Source organism: Equus quagga, chromosome 10 (genome assembly GCF_021613505.1).
Source record: "Equus quagga isolate Etosha38 chromosome 10, UCLA_HA_Equagga_1.0, whole genome shotgun sequence".
Taxonomy (NCBI): domain Eukaryota; kingdom Metazoa; phylum Chordata; class Mammalia; order Perissodactyla; family Equidae; genus Equus; species Equus quagga.
Window position 1 is genome coordinate 80,748,551 of NC_060276.1, and position 17,304 is coordinate 80,765,854.

The window sequence follows — 17,304 nt, forward strand, 5'->3', positions numbered from 1 at the left end:
AACTTGGTAAAGAACCTCTAGAACAAAAACCTATCATCATCATTATCCTTAAAAGTGAAAGATTGAATGCTTTCCCCCTAAGATCAGAACCTGTGTAAGGATGTTCACTCTTTCCACTCTTTTGACATAGTACTGGAAGTTCTAACCACTGCAATAAGGCAGTGAAAGGAAAGAAAAGGCATAGAGTTTGGAAAAGAATAAATAAAATATTCCCTATTTGCAATGTCATGATTATCTACATAGAAATCCCCCAAAACTATAAAAATTCCTAGAACTAACAAGTGAGTTCAGCAAAGTTGCAGGATACAAGATCAACGCACAAAAAAATCAATTATGAGATTTTTCACTTCCATCATTAGGAGTTCTGCATACCCACTCCGCAACGAAACAAGCAAAGCTGGCAAATACTGCAAGAAAACAACCTTTTAAAATCTGGAAATTGTCCTAATGGAATACAGCACATGAAGAAGCATTTATTCAAGAAAATCTACTAAAATTCAGTAAGAACAATGTGAGTCTGTGGCATTTGTGCCATGACCCTCACTATTTCCCCTCATGCTTAGCTTGATGGAACCTCCACTCGAGGTATGTGTGGCCAAGAAGGTGGGGTTCCCTTTATCCTCAGAGAGATCATCCAATCAAATTATGTGGCATCTCACTGGGAGAGGCAGACAACCAGCACTTCATATCCCTTTCAGCTCCAAGTTTCAGTGGCAAGTGTGGTTAACAGGTTGGAGATTCCCTTCCTCCACCCAGCCCCCACACATAGCATGAAGGCTATACCCTAGATGCAGCAGGCTGAGAATACTGGGGTCCTGATCACTCTCACTCCAATTTGCTCATAGGCCAGAGGTTCCACATCAGTATAGGCAAACAAGGAAGATCAGAGGCCACTGTCCCATCTAGTACCCATAGTAGTGGCTCAGAAAGTTTGCCCATGGAGAGAGGCAATCCACAAGACAAGAGAGCTCTGAAACTCTCCCCAAAGGCCTTGACTTTATTTGAAACAGAGTGCAGGGAAGCTCAAGCCTCAGGATGCTCTCAAAAACGACAGATCCACTTAATTAAGAGCAACAAGCTAAACCATAGGCCAGCTAGTTCACCAGAGAAAACCAGAGAAAGAGCCAGTTAAGAAGACCCTTCCAGGGTCTGAACAAATCTCAAAGATTGACTTCAAAAACTACCTTTTCCAGAGTTTAACTGGATAACACTGTTAAGCAATGTATGCCTCAGGGCACTGTAAAAAAAAAAAAATGGAGCAATCAGCTAGTAGTTAGTGGAGCCTAGAGTGTAATGCCAAATGAGGCTTACAGCTTAATAGAGAGATCAGGGAAAGATATAGTCAAAGTGAGCCCAAAGCCTATGTCCTCCAAGAAGTAACACCAAACACTTCACACTGCAGGGAAATAGATTGCACTAAGATAGCATATCCAAGTCACAAAGCAGCACACATCACACAAAAAGTTACAGGTATGCATCACTTAATGCGAGATGCATTCTGAGAAATGCATCATTGGGTGATTTCATCATTGTACAAACATCATTGAGTGTATTTACACAAAGCTAGATGGTATAACCTACTACACACCTGGGCTATATGGTACTAATCTTATGGGACCACCATTGTATATGCGGTCTGTCATTGACCAAAACATTGTTATGTGGCACATGACTGTATATTGGAGTGAGGAAATGGCACAAAAAGGTAATTCAAACCCACAGGAACAAATGAACAGAACCAGACAGTAAATATAAAAAACTTTATAAATATATACATGCTCTCCACAATTTTCTCAGCTTCTTTAAAACATAAAGTAACAATTATAACAATACATTGTTGGTTTTTTAGCATATAGAGATATGATATGTATGAAATAATAGCACAAAAAGGAGAAGATGGAATAGAGCTATATAGGGGTAACATTTCTAGATCTCACTGGAATTAAGTTAGTATAAATCTGAAGTAGATTCTGATAGTTAAGGTGTATATGGAAAGCCCTAGAGCAACCACTAAGAAAATGCCTCGAAAATATATAGTGAAAAAAATCATTAAAGGAATTAAATATTAAATGAGATAACATTTACTTAATGCAAAAGAAAGTAGTAAAAGAGGAATAAAAGGAAAAAAAGACATGACATACAAAAAAATAAAAGAAAAATGGCACATTAAAATCCAACTACATCCATAATAACATTAAATGTGAATTGATTAAGCAATCCAATCAAAAGGTGAAAATGTCTGATAGGGTTTAAAAAAACAAGATCCAACTGTATGCTGCCTATGGATGATACACTTCAGATTCAAAGATACAAATCTGTTGAAAGTAAAGAATGTAAAGCATATATCATGCAAACAGGAACCAGAAGGAAGTTGGAGTGGCTATACAAATATCAGATGAAATAGGTGCTAAAAAACATTGCTAGAGATATGTAGGGACATTTTATAAAGACAAAAGGATCAATCAATATGGAATATGGAATAATTATAAATATATATGCCTAAGAACAGAGCCCCAAAATACATGGAGAAAAAACTGACAGAATTAAAGGGAGAAATAGACAATTCAATGACAGTGGTTGGAGAATCCAATACTCTGCTTTCAATAATGAATAGAATAACAGAGAAATAGAAGACTCGAACAATACTATACACAAGCCAGTCCTACCAGACATCTATAAAACAATCCACTCAAAACCAGCAGAATACATATTCTTCTCAAGTATATACTGAACATTCTCTAGGATAGATCATATTATAAGCCATAAACAAGCTTCAATAAATTCAAAAGGATTGAAATCATATAAAGTATGTTCTCCAATCATAATGGAATGAAATTAGAAATTAATATCAGAAGGAACTTTGAGAAATTTATAAATATGTGAACCAGAAAGAAGGATATAATAATTAAATAGAGAATAGGAAAGCCTTAGAGAAAATCAACAAAACCAAAACTAGGTTCTTTGAAAAGTTTAACAAACTCAACAAACCTTTAGCTAGATTGACCAAGAAAAAAAGAGAGAAAATTCCAATTAATAAATTCAGGAATGAAAGAGAAGTTATTATTACTTATAGAAATAAAAAGAATTATGAAGGAATACTATGAGCAACCGCATGCCAACACAACAGATGATTTAGATGAAACAGACAAATTATTAGAATGATACAAACTCCTAAAACTGACTCAAGAAGAAAGGAAAGCCGAATTGATCAGTAAAGAGATTGAATAGGTAATCAACATACTTGCCACAAAGAAAAGTCCAGAATTAGATGGCTTCGCTCATGAATTCTACCAAATGTTTAAAGAATTAACACCAATTCTTCAGAAGCTCTTTCAAAAGATAGAAGAGGAGGAAATATTTCCCAGCTCATTCCTTGAGGCAACTATTTCTGTGATACCAAAGACAGACAGAGGTATCAGAGGGAAAGAAAATTATAGGGTATAGAGGGAAAGAAAATTCAATATGTTATGAATATGGATGCAAAAGTCCTCAACAAGATACTAGTAAATTGAATCCAGCAAAGTACAAAAAAGATTGTATGTTGCCAAGTTAACTTTATTACAGGAATGAAAGGTTAGTTAGACTTCTGAAAATCAAGTAATGTAACATACCACGTCAGTAGAATAAAGGACAAAAACCACGTGATCATCTCAACAGACACAGAAAAGGCATTTGAAAAATTAAACATTACTTCATGATAAAACCTAAGAACAGAAAGGAAGTTCTTCAAGTTGATAAAGGACATCTATGAAAATATTGGCTAACATTGCACTTACTGGTGAAAGATTGAATATTATCCCCCTAAATTCAGGAACAAGAAAAGGAGGTCTCTTCTCACTTCACCTTTACAACATTGTACTAGAGGTTCTAGTCAGGGTAAGTAGGAAAGAAAAAGAAAATAAAAGGCGTCCAGATTAGAAAAGAAGAAATAAAACTATATTTGCAGATGACATGATCTTACATATAGGGAATTTCAAGTTTTTTAAAAAAACTATTAGGACTAATAAGTGAGTTCTGCAATGTTGCAAGATACAAGATCAATATATAAAAATCAATTATATTTCCATGCAGGAGCAAAAGCAAACAAAATGAAATAAGAAAAATAATTCAATTTATAATAGCATCAAAAAATACTTAGAAGTACATAAAAGAAATACAAAACTTATACTCTGAAAACTACAAAACACTGTTGAAAAAATTAAAGAGGACCTAAATGAATGGAACATCTCAGGTTCATGGACCTAAGACTTAATATTGTTAAGATGTTAATACTCTCCAATTGGTCTACAGATTCAACACAATCCCTATCAAAATCTCAGCTGACTTCTTTGCAGAAAGTGACAAGTCGATCCGAAAGTTCATATGGAAATTCAAGGAGTTTAGAAGAGCCAAAATAATCTTGGAAAAGAAGGACAAAGTTGGAGGATTCACATTTCCCAATTTTAAAACAATTAAAAAGCTATAGTAATAAAGACAATATGGCACTGGCATAAGGCTAGATATACAAACCAATGGAATAGGACATCATAAACTCTCAAATTTATGGTCAATTGATTTTCATCAAGGATACCAAAAAAATTCAGTGGAGGAAAGAAGAGTCTTTTCAACAAATGGTGCTGGGACAACTGGATATCCACATGCAGAAAATGAAGCTGGACTCCTACCTCAAATCATATGTAAAAATTAACTCAAAATGGATAAAAGACCTAAATGTAAGAGCTAAAATTATAAAACTCTTAGAGGGCATAAATCTTTGTGACCTTGGGTTAGACAATGGTTTCTGGGACATGACACCTAAAGCACAAGCAACAAAAGAAAAAATAGGTGATTTGGACTTAATCAAAATTAAAAACTTTTGTACTTCAAAAGACACTATCAAGAAAATGAAAAGACAGGGCTGGCCCAGTGGTGCAGCGGTTAAGTTCCCACTTTCTGCTTCAGCAGCCTGGGGTTTGCCGGTTCAGATCCTGAGTGCAGACACGGCGCCGCTTGGCAAGCCGTGCTGTGGTAGGCGTCCCACATATAAAGTAGAGGAAGATGGACATGGATGTTAGCTCAGGGCCAATCTTCTTGAGCAAAAAGAGGAGGATTGGCAGCAGATGTTAGCTCAGGGCTAATCTTCCTCAGCAAAAAGAGGAGGATTGGTGGCAGATGTTAGCTCAGGGCTAATCTTCCTCAAAAAAAAAAAAAGAAAGAAAGTGAAAAGACAACAGAATGGGAGTAAATATTTGCAAATCACATATCTGATAAGAGTCTAGTTTCCAGAATATATAAAGAACTCTTACAAATCAACTCAATAAAAACACAAATAAGCTAATTAAAAAAAGGGCAAAGAATTTGAATAGACATTTCTCCAAAGAAGATATACAAAAGGCCAATAAGTACGTGAAAAGATGCTCAATATCATTAGTCTTCAGTGAAACACAAATGAGAATCACAATGAGATATAATTTGATACCCACTTAGGATGGCTATAATAAAAAAATGAAAATAACACATATTAATGAGGACAGAGAGAAATTGGAACCCTCATATGTTGTTTTTGGGAATGTAAAATGGTGAAGCCACTTAGAAAAACATTTTGGCAGTTCCTCAAAGCATTATAGATAGAGTTACAAGAAGACTCAGCAATTCCACTCTTAGGTATATATGCAAGAGAAATGAAAACATATGTCCACACAAAAACCTGTACAAGAATGTTCATGGCAGCATTATTCATAATAGCCCAAAGTGGAAACAACCCAAATGTCCATCAATTCACGAATGGGTAAACAAAATGTGGTATATCCGTACAATGGAATAGTATTTAGCTTTAAAAAGGAATGAAGTACCTACACGTGGATTAACCTTGAAACAGTATGCCCAATGAAAGAAGCCAGATACAGAAGGCCACATATTGTATGATTCCATTTACATGAAATGTCCAGAATAGGCAAATCTATACAGACAATAAATAGATTAGTGGTTGCCAGAGGCTGAGAGGAGGAGAGAATCCGGAATGACTCTAAAGGGTATGGGGTTTCTTTTGGGGGTGATGAAAATATTCTGGAATTGGTGGTGACAGTACACAACCACGTGAATATACTAAAAACCACTAAGTTGTACACTTTAAAATAGTGAATTTCATGGTATGTGAATTATATCTCTAGCAAAAACAATTTTTAAAAAAGTACAGGAAAAGATATACTAGGCAAATATTAAGCTAAATAAATCATATATATTAATATCAGGAAAAAAATGATTGTAGGGCAAAATGCCAATGATACTAGATTCCCAGAAATAATTTCCTCATACATTGATAAAATATTCAATTCTCCAGGAAGACACAGCAATTCTAAATTTGTTTGTAACTATTTACAAAGCTTCAAAATTGACATAGTTATAAGGGGACATTAACAAATTTTCTATATCAATAAGCTAAATAAGATAAAATAATAGATAATAAGATAGATAATAGATAATAAAGATAATAAGATAAAACCCCAGAAGACTATAGGGCATGTAAGCCAGATTAACAAACACGACTTAATTGAAGTATATACTACACTAAACTCAACTGTAAAATGTACCTGTTGTCAAGTCCTCATGGAACATTTACCAAAAATGCCCATATGTTGGTCCATAAAGGCAATCTCAATAGATTTCAAAGAACTGAAATCATACAAAATTTGTTCTCTGATGAGAATGGAATCAAACTAGAAAGGCAAGGGCACTGATCTCTCAAAATAGAAATTGGCCCAAGGGCTGGCACCAATTACTGGAGGCCTCCTGCTGTGCCAGGTATTAACCAGTTAGCTGCTAAATGGTAATCAGCAGGTCCTGGGAAAGGGACTGAGGAGGCCAGGACAACTGGGTAACTGATGGAGAAACTAAGAAAGCCCAGCGCCTATTTACCAAACGGTCTAGAAATATTTAAAACATTCGTATGTCCATATAATTGTGCATCTGTGGAATATCAGCCCTGTTTAGTAGGCAAATTATAACATTGAAATATAGCTTATATTCAAAACGAATGAAGTCTGAAAATTAATGAGCTGAGCATCCAACTCCAGAAGTGAAACAAAGAACAACAGAATGAATCCAAAGAAAGTGAAACAAATAGAATAATGATAAGAAAAAGTTACATAGAGAACAAAAACATAACAGAAAGAATCAAAAAGCCAAAAGTTGATTATGTAAAAAAACTTATAAAAGTGATAAACTTCTGGCAAGATTGATGAAGAGAAAAAAAGAGAAGGTACAAATAAACAATATTAGAACAAAAGAGAGGATGTAACTACAAATGCAACAGAGATTTTAAAAATCTGAAGATGAAAACTTTACATAAACAAATTTAAAAAGTGATGTGAAAGACAAAAACTCCTAGGAAACTGTAACTTCACAAAACTGACAAATAGAAACAGCAAACTGGGTTCTATAACTATTTGAAAGATTGCATCAGTTAAAATTTTCTTACAAAGAAGACACCAGGCCCAGATGGTTTTACCTGGAAGTTGTGCCAAATATTTAAAGAACAGATAGTTCCTCGGACAACCTCTGTCGGAAAATAGAATGAAAGGAAATAGTTCCCACTTCATCTTATAACACTAAAATCAAACTGGGAAACATGAGAAGGGAAAAATATTACAGACCAATCATTTATGAACAAAATGTCAAATTCTTAAACAAAATATTAATGAACTAAATCCAGTAGTTTTTATTTATCCTAGGACTGCAAGGTTTGATCAACACAAAAAAAATCTCTAATGTAATTCACATTCACAGATTAAAATAGAAAATCAACACAGCATCTCAGTGGATACAGAAATATGTTTAATAAAATTCAACACCTACTCATCTTAAAAAAAATCCTATTGGCAAACTAAGAATACAACAAGAAGTTCCTTAACCTGTTAAAGGATATCTACAAAAAAACTACAGCAAACTTATTCAATGGTGATACTTTAAAAGCAATCCTTTTAAAATTAGGATAAACATAAAAATGCACACTATTCAACATTGTACTGAAAATGGTGTGTGTTTTGGAGGTAGGAGGTCCTAGCATTGCAGTGATATAAGAAAAAGAGATAAAAAATATAGGGATTGGAGGGGAAAAAAAGAAAACTGTCATTTACATACAAATTATCAAAATTAATAAGAAAGTTTATCAGGTTTGCTACTTACAATATACAAAAAAACACAATTATGTTTGTATACATTAGCAATAAACTGCTATAAAATGTACTTTTTTAAACAGATATTGTTTACAATAGCAATAAAAAATAAGCAAAAAAAATTTCTTACAATGATGTGCAAACCCTTTTAAATCATAAAACTTTACTCAAATAATATGAAAAAAGTCTAAATAGATGGAGAGACATACCATGTTTACAGAAGACTCAATATCACACAGATGTTAACTCTCCTTAAACTGATCTACAGATTGAATGTAATTCCAACCAAAACCCCAAGTTTTGCCATGAGCGTGTGTGTGTGAGCGTGCGCGCGTGTGTGTTTGTAACTTGAAAAGTTGATTCCAAAATTTATGGGGAGAAAAATTTTCATTGCAGTATTGTTCATAGCCATAAACTAGAAACTACCTACATGCTCATCCAGAGTAAAATGGATAAGTAAACTGTGGGATATTCACAAAATGTACTCTCAAACGGCAAGGAGAATAAGTAAGCTACAACTGCATGCAACAATAATGTAGATGGCGTACAAAGCATAATGTTGAATTAGAAAAACAAGTCACAGATTAATACAGATAGCTGTTCAAGCACTTTACACACGTTAACGAATTTAATCCCCAGAACAATGTCACTAAGTGATTGTGTGCCTCCCCTCCCCAACTGACCCCTTTGGGGCCAGGCAGGTCTAGAGAGGATGCTCCAAGCAAAAGTTAATTTGGATCTTTCTGGGGTGAATAGCCTGGCCTTTCCAGCAGGGAAGGTGAAGCAGACATTGCCCAGGGCAGGACTTGGCAACCACTATTTAAGTTTATCACATCTGTGGTCTGACATAATTCAGTTAATCACTAATGAGTGACCGTCCTGTGCACACAGAGCCCCACGCTTGCCTATGGTGAGTGGTAGAGTGGAAGTAGCACAGAGTGACCATTTACTGAGTATCTGCTATTGCCTGGCTCCAGGCTTGATGCTGGGGATTTGATGGGCAAAAAGATTACACACCCACCTTCTTGTTTAAACAATAATAAAAACTAACATTTATTGAGTGCTTACAATGAACTGGACACTCTTCTAAGAATTTTATATGCTTTGGTTCTCTAATCTTCACAATAATACTATTATTGACTTCATTTTACAGATGAGGAAATGGAAGCACAGAGAGGTTAAGAGACTTGTCCAAGGTCACAGCAGCAGGAGGTGGCAGAGCTGGAGTTCAAAAATAGGCAGTCTGGGGGCTGGCCCCGTGGCCGAGTGGTTAAGTTCGCACGCTCCACTGCAGGCGGCCCAGTGGTTCGTCGGTTCGAGTCCTGGGCGCGGACATGGCACCGCTCATCGAGCCATGCTGAGGCGGCGTCCCACATGCCACAACTAGAAGGACCCACAACTAAGAATATACAACTATGTACTGGGGGGCTTTGGGGAGAAAAAGGAAAAAATAAAATCTTTTTAAAAAAATAGGCAGTCTGGATCCAGAACCTCTGAATCACTGAATCACCCCAACAATATGGAAGGTAGTTATTAATCCTGTTTTACAGCTGACGAAAGAGAGACTCAGAATTAAAGTGAGCACATATTTATCTTGCACCCTCTATGTGACAGAGACTATACTGGGTAATTTATGTGCATTATTTCTCCAACCTGAAAGAGAGAGTTCCCAGGAATATTAGGGTCCTAACTCTGGAGGACTCATGTATGCAGAGAATGGCTTGCCGGCTTGCCTGCTTGCCATCTAAACCCAACAGCCCCTCGGAAAGGACAAAGAGTGGCTGGGTGAGTGGGGGTGGGATATAATTCTCTCAGTCTCATCCAGGCTCCCTAGATCTCCAGATGAGTGAGTGAAACTGCAGGTGGAGAGGAGGAAAAACAGGAAGCTGGATTTTTCCCCCTCTTCCTTTTCTTCCTCCATCCATACCCTACATCCTCCATCTTCCTGGCTCCTCTAAGCAATTACCTCTCCCCTCACTAGCCTTGAGCCTGGACCTCCTCTAGCATTAGCATGGTGTAAACTTGGTCAGCTGGTCCTTGAAATGTCTGGGTTCCACAGTCCACAGCTGTCTTGTCTTTGCCCACCTTATGGCTCCTCAGGCCATAATCCTTGGCCTGGAAGCACCTTTGTCCACAACTGTCCCCTGTTATCTATGGGAAAAGGTATACTCCAGTTTTTAAAAAAAATATTTACAGATTTTGTCTGCTTCTCCTTTGCTCCTACTCTTTCTGAAATTTTCAAAGTGACCATTACATCAGCAGGCTGTCCCTGAGAGACTGAATGTCTTCTCCCTCAAATCCCCAGAGCAGAAAAAGTGTCCACATGTGCCAAGAAGGCAATGCAGGTGACAGGACACCCAGCCTTTCCCGACCCAGTCAAGTATGGACTTATTAGAAGAGGCTTGAGAAAGGGGAGGAGTAAAAGTGACCAAGGACAGGGTACTGTTGCGTACCCAGCACCTGTCCCCTGAGAAACGATGCCAGGAACCATCACCTTATTTCAAACGGGACCAATTTCCAGACGCTACACTAAGGTTGCCAAAATGAAACATTCTAGGCTTGCAATGAAGAGTTCCAAACTAGAAATGTCAAATTTTAAACAAGAGCCATTCCAAATAAGCTCTGGATAAGAAAGAAAAAGTTCCTAGTCAAAAATCCCTCTGATTAAGATGGTCTTTACCTAATCCTCATTTTTTTCTCTATCTTCATCTCTCTCTCTTTCTCATTCTTTCTTTACCTTTCCTGACATTAGCCTCTTATCCTACAGCTGTTTCACCTTACTCATCTATTCCAACTTTCAGGTTGGGGTGGGAGTGGATAGGGGGCATGTCCTTTGCTCTTCTTCTACACCCACTCTACTGCCACCTTGAAGCCCACAGAAGCAAACCCCACTTACAGCCCCTCCTCCGTTGCAGCCCGCTGCTGCCGCTGCTGTGTGGAATCCAGATCTTCTGCAACCTGGTTTGGGTGAGCTCTCCCATCTCTTGAGACATCTTAGGCGTTGCGGCTAATGACACCACTGTCCACAAGGTACCGGGCCTCACTTCCTGTCTTACTAGCTGTCTCTTCTGTTGCTGTGGCCACAGCTGCAGGAGGACAGAGTTGGGACAGAGAGGTGCACTGGGCTTCTGAGCTCTCTGGCAGCCTGTCTCCAGGCCCCTCTCCTTTTTCCTAGTCCTTGCCTGCCTTGCCTGCCTCTGCTCCTGTGTGTACCGGTGGGGGCTTGGGTGCAGAGAGGGAGAGGTTGGGCAGAGGTGAGCAGAGGCCTCTGAACTCCAAGGGCTGTGTACATAGGAGATAAGTTAGAGCCCAGCAAGGAAGGCAGCCAGCAAGACAACCCAGGTCTGGCCAGTCACTTCCCTCCAATGAAGACAGGACTAGTAAGAGTATGCAAATAAAAGACCAAACATCATGTGCTTAAATCCTGTGTGGGGTGGGGAGGCAAAGGTGATGGAGGCAGGTCTTAGCAGCTTTATCAGCTTTGAAATAAAAAATGAGCCCAAGTAGAATGTCAAGTTCCAGCCCAGAAACAGATACACAAATCAGAAATGCAAGGTTCCCAAGTACAAACACACAAACACGGAGTCCCTACTGAAAACTGCAATGTTTTGAGCAATCAAAGACTCGGACTGGAAGTGGAAGATTCACTGCCTCACTGCCCCACCCTCCCCCACAAGATGGCATTGCAACTCTTGTCTTTGCCTGAATTCTGCTGCCTTTCCTGCCACAGGGCCTCTGCCTCCTAAAATGTGCTGGCTGGGCCACTCCTGGAGAGATGGGCACTATCCAATCATCTATACGCTTTCTCCAGCCAGGGCTAAAGAAATAAGAGTAAACCTGACACCTCGGGAAGAGGGGTAAATGTAGCCATTGCTGGGGGAAGAGATGGTAAGCACTGCCCACATGGCTGCCGGCTGCCATCAGGTGCCCTGAGGAGAAAGGCATCGTGATCTGATCCAGGAGCTGGCTAAAGTTCCTTATGCCAAGCCATGGGAATGGAGGCTTAGGCTGGAGGCTGCAGCAGGCAGAGTGTGGGGAGCAGGGAGCAATGGCCTGAAAGTAGGACAAGTCCATAAGCCAGAGCCATGCCACTTAGATGTCTCTGTTTACCCTCGCCTTACCCTGGTTGTTTTGAGGCTTTTATGTGTGGAACTCATCTAATGGCACAGCTCACTGGAAGATGTCCAAGTGTGCTCTTAATACATTATTTTGCAACCTTCCCACCCCCTGATGAACCTCCAGTCATTGGCTACGAGGAAACTCAACCTTCTTCCACTGAGCTGAGCTACACAGGGGCAATCTCCAGGGGACAGAAATCTCCAATCCCCGCCCTCCAAGGCTCTCAGTTCCACGTTACCTTTTAAGAAGTTCCCTAAAATACATTCTCAGCGTCTTAGTCTACATAAGGGTTAGATTACCTCCAGCTGTTGTGTATAAATCATACCCAACTTTCAATACATTTCAGAGCCTGTCCATCTAAATGAATCTATGAGGCAGTGGATCACAGTGGTTAAGAACAATGGGCTCTGGAGCCATACTACCGGAGTGGAATCCTACCTCTGCCTCTTGCTATGAGACCCTGGGGAGAAGACTTTTCAGTGCCTCAGTTTTTTCATCTGATTAGAGTACCTACCCTCTTAGGGTTGTTGAACATTCAACGTGTTAATACACGTAAATAAACCTGGGAAATGCTCAAAATATACTACCTAACACTGATTCCCTTTGTGAAGTAAATGATCAATCACCTCTTTAGCTAATCTGCAACTTCTAATGTAGTGCTGAGCATTCAGGAAACACTCAGCAAATGAAACTTCTAATATTATGACAAAGGGTTACCCTTTCTAATAAATAAAGAGTTCCTGCCAATCAATTAGAAAGATGAATTCACTGTTACTTTTTCAGTTTTGTGATAAACACTCTAGAAATTGTTTCATCCAACACTCTCAGCTAAGAAAATGGAGGCCTAGTGAGGGGAAGGAAGTATTTTCCTAATGTCCTATAGCAAATAAGTCACCAAGTCAGAAGTAGAACACTAGGGACCTGATTTCTCCTAGTCCAGGGCTCAGCTTTGGTTAATTGATCAATCAAGCTTGATTTAAGAATGTGGTCTTCCAGATTAGCTCAGAAATTTTAGAGTCTCAGAACTAGACTTTGGAAGAAATAAAACTCTCTTAACCCTAATAAGTCTCCTAACTGGTATCACCCTGCTAATGGTAATAATCTTAATACTAACACTTTACATGTATATTTTCCATGGCCCACAAAGCAACAACATACTCCTTACCCTAGCGCAGCTTACAAACATTCTCATTAGCCTCACAGGGAAACTGAAGTCTAGGGAGGGAAAGTGGCTTGTCCAAGGTAACTGAGCCAGTCACATGAACCTCTCTTCTATGTTTACAATTTTGTCCTCATGACCCTCCCAAGAGGCAAAAAGATAATTTTAGCAGCAGGAAATCTGAGACAGGAGGCTAGCGAGCTTTTGGCAAGGTCTGCAAGGGTAAACCTGGGGCCCAGGGTTAAAAACCCAACTTAAAACTGCCTGGAACTAGTTTCTTTTTTTTAACCTCTGTTATAAGTTTTGATACTAGAAGCAGGAGAACTAAACAAGCTTGATGGGAAGACCTCAGCCTGGGCCTCAAAACATACTGTGTACTTTTTTCCGTCTGGGCCTTTGCTCAGCCTGGAATGCCTTCTCTTCCCTTCCATTCTCAATCAAAACTGTCTCACTCTTTTAGGCCTGGTTCAATATTTGCCCCCTCTGGGAAGCCTTCCCTGCATCCTTGGGATAGGCTTTGTCTTTGGTTCTCATATTGCCTATATGCTTCTGTCTATCTGAGTAAGTATCCACCAGTGTTTTACCGGTCCACTTCCCTACTAGACTGTGAGCTGCTTGAGGCTGGGGACTGGATCTCAGTTATCTGTGGTCTGCGTTTCCAGTGTCCAGCTCAGGCCCTGACACAGAGGAGACATTTGCTCAATGCATGTTTGTACAATCTACATCTCTCTCCCCTAGATGACAAGCATGTGCACAAACAATCATTCAACAAGGTAAATGTTATAAAAGACAGCTATGCAGGGAACTGGGTGGGGGAACTAACTTGGTCTGAAGGTAGAAGGTGGCATCTAGAAAGTTTCTCAACCTTGAATGGGCAGAACAGAATAGACAAAAGAATAAAGTCTCCCCTGAAAAGGTCCAATTAACTAGTTGCAGAAAAAGGGTTCACTCAGTATCAGAGACTCACTCAAGACCACGAGCTGAGCCACAAATTCTAAAATGGGATTAACTCTAGGGAGGAAAAGCATACAGTGTGACTTCCTGAGACCTACAGATCCTGACCATCCTCTCAAAGCACAAGGTATGTAGGAGAATCTTGTTAAAAGCACCATCAAGACAGTACTGATGGGTAACAGAATCACAAATGTGGTCTCCCTATTGGTAATTCTTGGAGTGTGTGGATGTGAATGCATCTGTGGGGGGTTAGCATGTGGAGGGGAGATAAGCCACATGCTCACAGGTCAGGTGCCTACGCATGAGCAACAGGCCTTCTGTGGCAGCAGCCTAGGATTCACTTCTGAGCCACCGCCCTGGCCTACCATCCCCCCACTATTTTCAGCCCCATGCCTGGGGCCCAAGGCTCACTGCATCCTAGTCCTAGAGTGGCTCTCCACAGACCACAGTCACTTAAGGAACAGAGCAGCTGGAAGGTTGTGAGTGGTATTGCCTGGGGAGGCTACAGAAAAAGCAGGATCAGTAATCTCACACAGAGCATAGAAGTCCTGAAATATTTCCGAAGAGCTTTGATTCCTGTCCTCCCACTCCTCTCCACCTTGAGACAGCCCTCTGAGGGAAGTAGGCTAGGGACTTCAATTTCCATTTTAGTGAGAAGGCTATTAAAGCCCACAGAAGCTAAAAAGCTTGTTCAAAGTGGCACAGCAAACCAGCCCTACTTTATTCAGCCAGCTCATGCAAAACTGGATAGACCATGTTAGAGAGACTTCCAAAGTTGCTAGAGAGCTGCCTTTTGGGCCAGTGTCCCACAAAGACAGGTCAGAATAGATAATAGATAGATAATTAGATATACATTTCATCTTTTTCCAAATTCTCCCATACCCTTTAAGGTACACTTTAATTGACCACCTATGCAAAGAAAACTTTCCAGAGGGCCTGAAGAATGGATTTGGATTTGTGTAACTCCTATCTATGTCTCCTTCTGTCTCACCTACCTGTTCTCCTAGAAGTTTTTTCTTCCATCGCTAGTTATCCGACACACAGCTCTCTTGCATTTAGACCCCCAAAGCAGGTCCAGTGGGTGGCGTCAAAGAGGGAGCCTGGAGCTTTTCGTTGGTTCCCTGGGAAAACTTGAGAAGTACCCTTAGTAAGGGAGGGGTGTGTGCTCTGTTGAAATATCAGCTGTTGCAGTTGCCAAAGAAGTTCCTGAGCCACCCAGACGGAGCCTTTTCTCTTCAGGCCAACCATGTGTTCACCTTGCCCCAAAGGTCAGAACTAATATTAACAAGCCACTGCAGAATGGGGAAATTAAAACCAGCAATGGAGACAGGCAAGATCTGGATTTCCTTGGGACTAAGTTTCAGATTGGTCTTCAGTGTAAATGGGCATGATCCCTTACTGAAAAGCGATCTGGCAATATGAAGCAAGAGCAATAAAAATGTTCATTTCCTTTGTCCTAGTTATACCACTCCTGGGATTCAATCCTGAGCCAATAACCACCAAAGCACGAAAAAGCTCAAAGCACCAAAATTTTTATTTTAATTGAAGAGCTATTTTCTGATGGCAACAACTTGAAGATAACCTTTAAGTCCTTCAGGAGGAAAAGGAGTTCATTGGGTCTTTTCTGCGGACATTGAGGATGATGGCTCTAAGGCTATGGAATTCTGGGGGGAAAATAACTATGCTACAATTGTGGGTGAGGCACCTATGGATGCAAAGTTATTCTCTTCCCTGGACATTGGCCATGTCTATTTTTTTTATTTTTGTGTTCTCAAAAACCAGTCACTAACCTATTGATGTTCTTGCTATTGCCGTTTGTTCATTCATTCAACAAATATTTATTGACTCATAATACATGCTATGACCTATATTAGGGAATGGGGCTAACAAGATGAATCAGATATGGTCATCGCTCTCAAGTTGCTGGCAGTCTAGTGACAGAAACAGAAATCAATGGTAGCTGTGCATTGTGATAAGTGCTATGACAGAATGGACCATAGGGTGCTGGGTGGGCCCAGAGGAAAAGATCTAACTGGGGAGGTGCGTGGTTAGGAAAAACTCTTAGGAAAGTATTCCTTGAGCTGTTTAAGACAGGGTTTGAATCCTGGCTCTACCACTTCTGTGAGACTAGGGTGAATCCATTCAACCTCTCTTAGTTAACCTTAACGCCCTTTACAGGCTTGTTCTCAGAATGACATCAGATAATGCATATGGAAAAGCCATGGGCTACACTGGGAGATAGTGCTGCTCTGGAGCTTGGGTAGCCCACTTAAATTTTCTGGGCCTCGATTTTACTTATCCCAGAAATAGAGCTAAGAAAAAGCATGTGTCGGGCCACGTCCTTAGGGATATTATAAAGCCCAAGACAAACAATGGCTACAGAGTGGGCCTAAGACAGCCTCCTCTCTCCCTCTCCCTCGAAAGCCGGAGGCCCTCTCCCTAAGTCTTATTCCATCACAGCGCTTCTTACTGCTCCCTCCTGCAGCTGCAAAGGTCCCTTTGAGCCCCTCACTCCCACGCAAACAGTTACGGGAGCTACTCTCACGGCGCTCGCGGCATCGGCGCACTGGGGAGGCTGTCTGGCGCACTGGGGGCGGGGCTTCGGCCGCGCGGCGGTTCCACTGCTTAAAAAGTGGTGAAATCCGATTTGTAAGTAATCGGAAGCACCAAGATGACTTTTGAGCAGAGCAGAAACGCAGTCAGACTAAGGTTTTTGGGCCAGTGTGCAGTGAGAGCAGCAAGACTGCAACTGGAGGCCTTTGTCTCGCTATTCCTTCCGTCTTGGCAGCCGCACCAACCTGTTTGGCATCCGCCCCTCCCGCCAATGAAAACTAACGGGCTCGAAGCCCCGCCCCATGTGCGTCCGACCCTTTCGTAGCACGCAGGAGAACGCCTGCGCAAATGCGCGCGGAAGGCTGG

At 40.3% G+C, this 17,304-nt stretch overlaps 1 protein-coding gene across 4 annotated transcripts in view; it reads right to left on the reverse strand.

Moving 5' to 3' along the window:
* The window catches only part of PFKFB1 (6-phosphofructo-2-kinase/fructose-2,6-biphosphatase 1), a 74,554-nt gene extending 59,065 nt beyond the window's left edge, over positions 1–15,489 (reverse strand). The window contains exons 1-2 of one of the 4 annotated variants that reach the window (XM_046672523.1): positions 15,381–15,454; positions 11,050–11,239 (exon numbers count right to left, since the gene is read on the reverse strand). In XM_046672523.1, coding sequence (XP_046528479.1) covers positions 11,050–11,146 — 97 coding nt within the window. In that variant the 5' untranslated portion in view covers positions 11,147–11,239; positions 15,381–15,454. Of the gene's footprint in view, positions 1–11,049; positions 11,430–15,380 lie in introns of those variants that run through there. The other 3 variants (XM_046672525.1, XM_046672526.1, XM_046672524.1) reach the window with 3 other exon arrangements.
* Positions 15,490–17,304: the final 1,815 nt, after the last annotated feature.